This window comes from Penicillium subrubescens (genome assembly GCF_028828155.1).
Source record: "Penicillium subrubescens strain IBT 31985 chromosome Unknown utg000006l_segment0_segment0, whole genome shotgun sequence".
Taxonomy (NCBI): Eukaryota; Fungi; Ascomycota; class Eurotiomycetes; order Eurotiales; family Aspergillaceae; genus Penicillium; species Penicillium subrubescens.
This window is the reverse complement of record NW_026643156.1, coordinates 714,067-714,894: the sequence shown is the minus strand read 5'-3', so window position 1 is coordinate 714,894 and position 828 is coordinate 714,067. Positions and strand designations below refer to the sequence as shown.

The following is an 828-nucleotide window of genomic DNA, read 5'->3' as shown; positions in this document are numbered from 1 at the left end:
TCAAGTTTGAAGAAGAGCAATGATTTCCTCTTTATTCTTAGGAATTCGAATATGCTCGGCTGCTGCTAAGGGTAGCTCGCCATAGTAACTTTTGCCAGTGGACCGCACAGTAGGGTCGGCGCCCGCGTCTAGGAGTATTCTGACAAGGCCCGGGGAACCACACTCAACAGCATAGTGTAGAGGAGTGCCCCATTCAGTATTAATGTGATTAGGATCGAGCCCCTTCGCCAGCAGAAAAGAAGTTTTCTGCAGTTTTTGGCGTACACGTGGCCGGAGGGCGTAAAAGAGGTATTCCTGTTCGAGTCTCGCGCCGTACTCGAGAAGGACCTCAATCCAGGATGTATCTTCGCTACTTACGATAGCGCCGACAAGGATGGATTTCCCCGACGGTCCGATACGGTTAGGGTCTGCGCCTCGCGAGAGAAATTCGCGAGCACATGCGAAATCGGCCATGAATCTGTTAGGATCAAGAGTTAGCCCGCTGAACTCGATTATTAGGCTTTAAACCTACGCTAGAATAGGCTCGCTATTAGATACGATCGCGTTAGGATCTAGTCCATGATCGAAAAAGAGGCGAACAATACCGACGTCTTGCATCAAGTTGATTCCGGGAAGAGAATCTATCGCCGATATTGATAACCCAGCGCCAGCATCAAAAAGTGCAGCCACCATCTCGGTGTGCCTCTGTCTAGTGGCGTTCGCGAGCCCCTCGTTAAGGTTCTCGGCAGAAGGTCGCCGGGTGGCGAGGGCTTCCTGGACTTTTGAAAGCTCCCAATCGTAGCACGCGTCAAGAAATTCTTCGGCGAAAGAATCATTTTCGACTTCCAT

General features: G+C 50.7%; 1 protein-coding gene across 1 annotated transcript; it reads right to left on the bottom strand.

The window, feature by feature from the left end:
• Window positions 1–828, bottom strand: N7473_008815 (ankyrin repeat domain-containing protein; the record flags this gene model as incomplete). The annotated part of the gene is made up of 2 exons (XM_057154755.1): window positions 1–457; window positions 512–828. The coding sequence occupies 2 exons, from the start codon at window positions 826–828 to the stop codon at window positions 1–3; spliced, it is 774 nt and encodes a 257-aa protein (XP_057005885.1).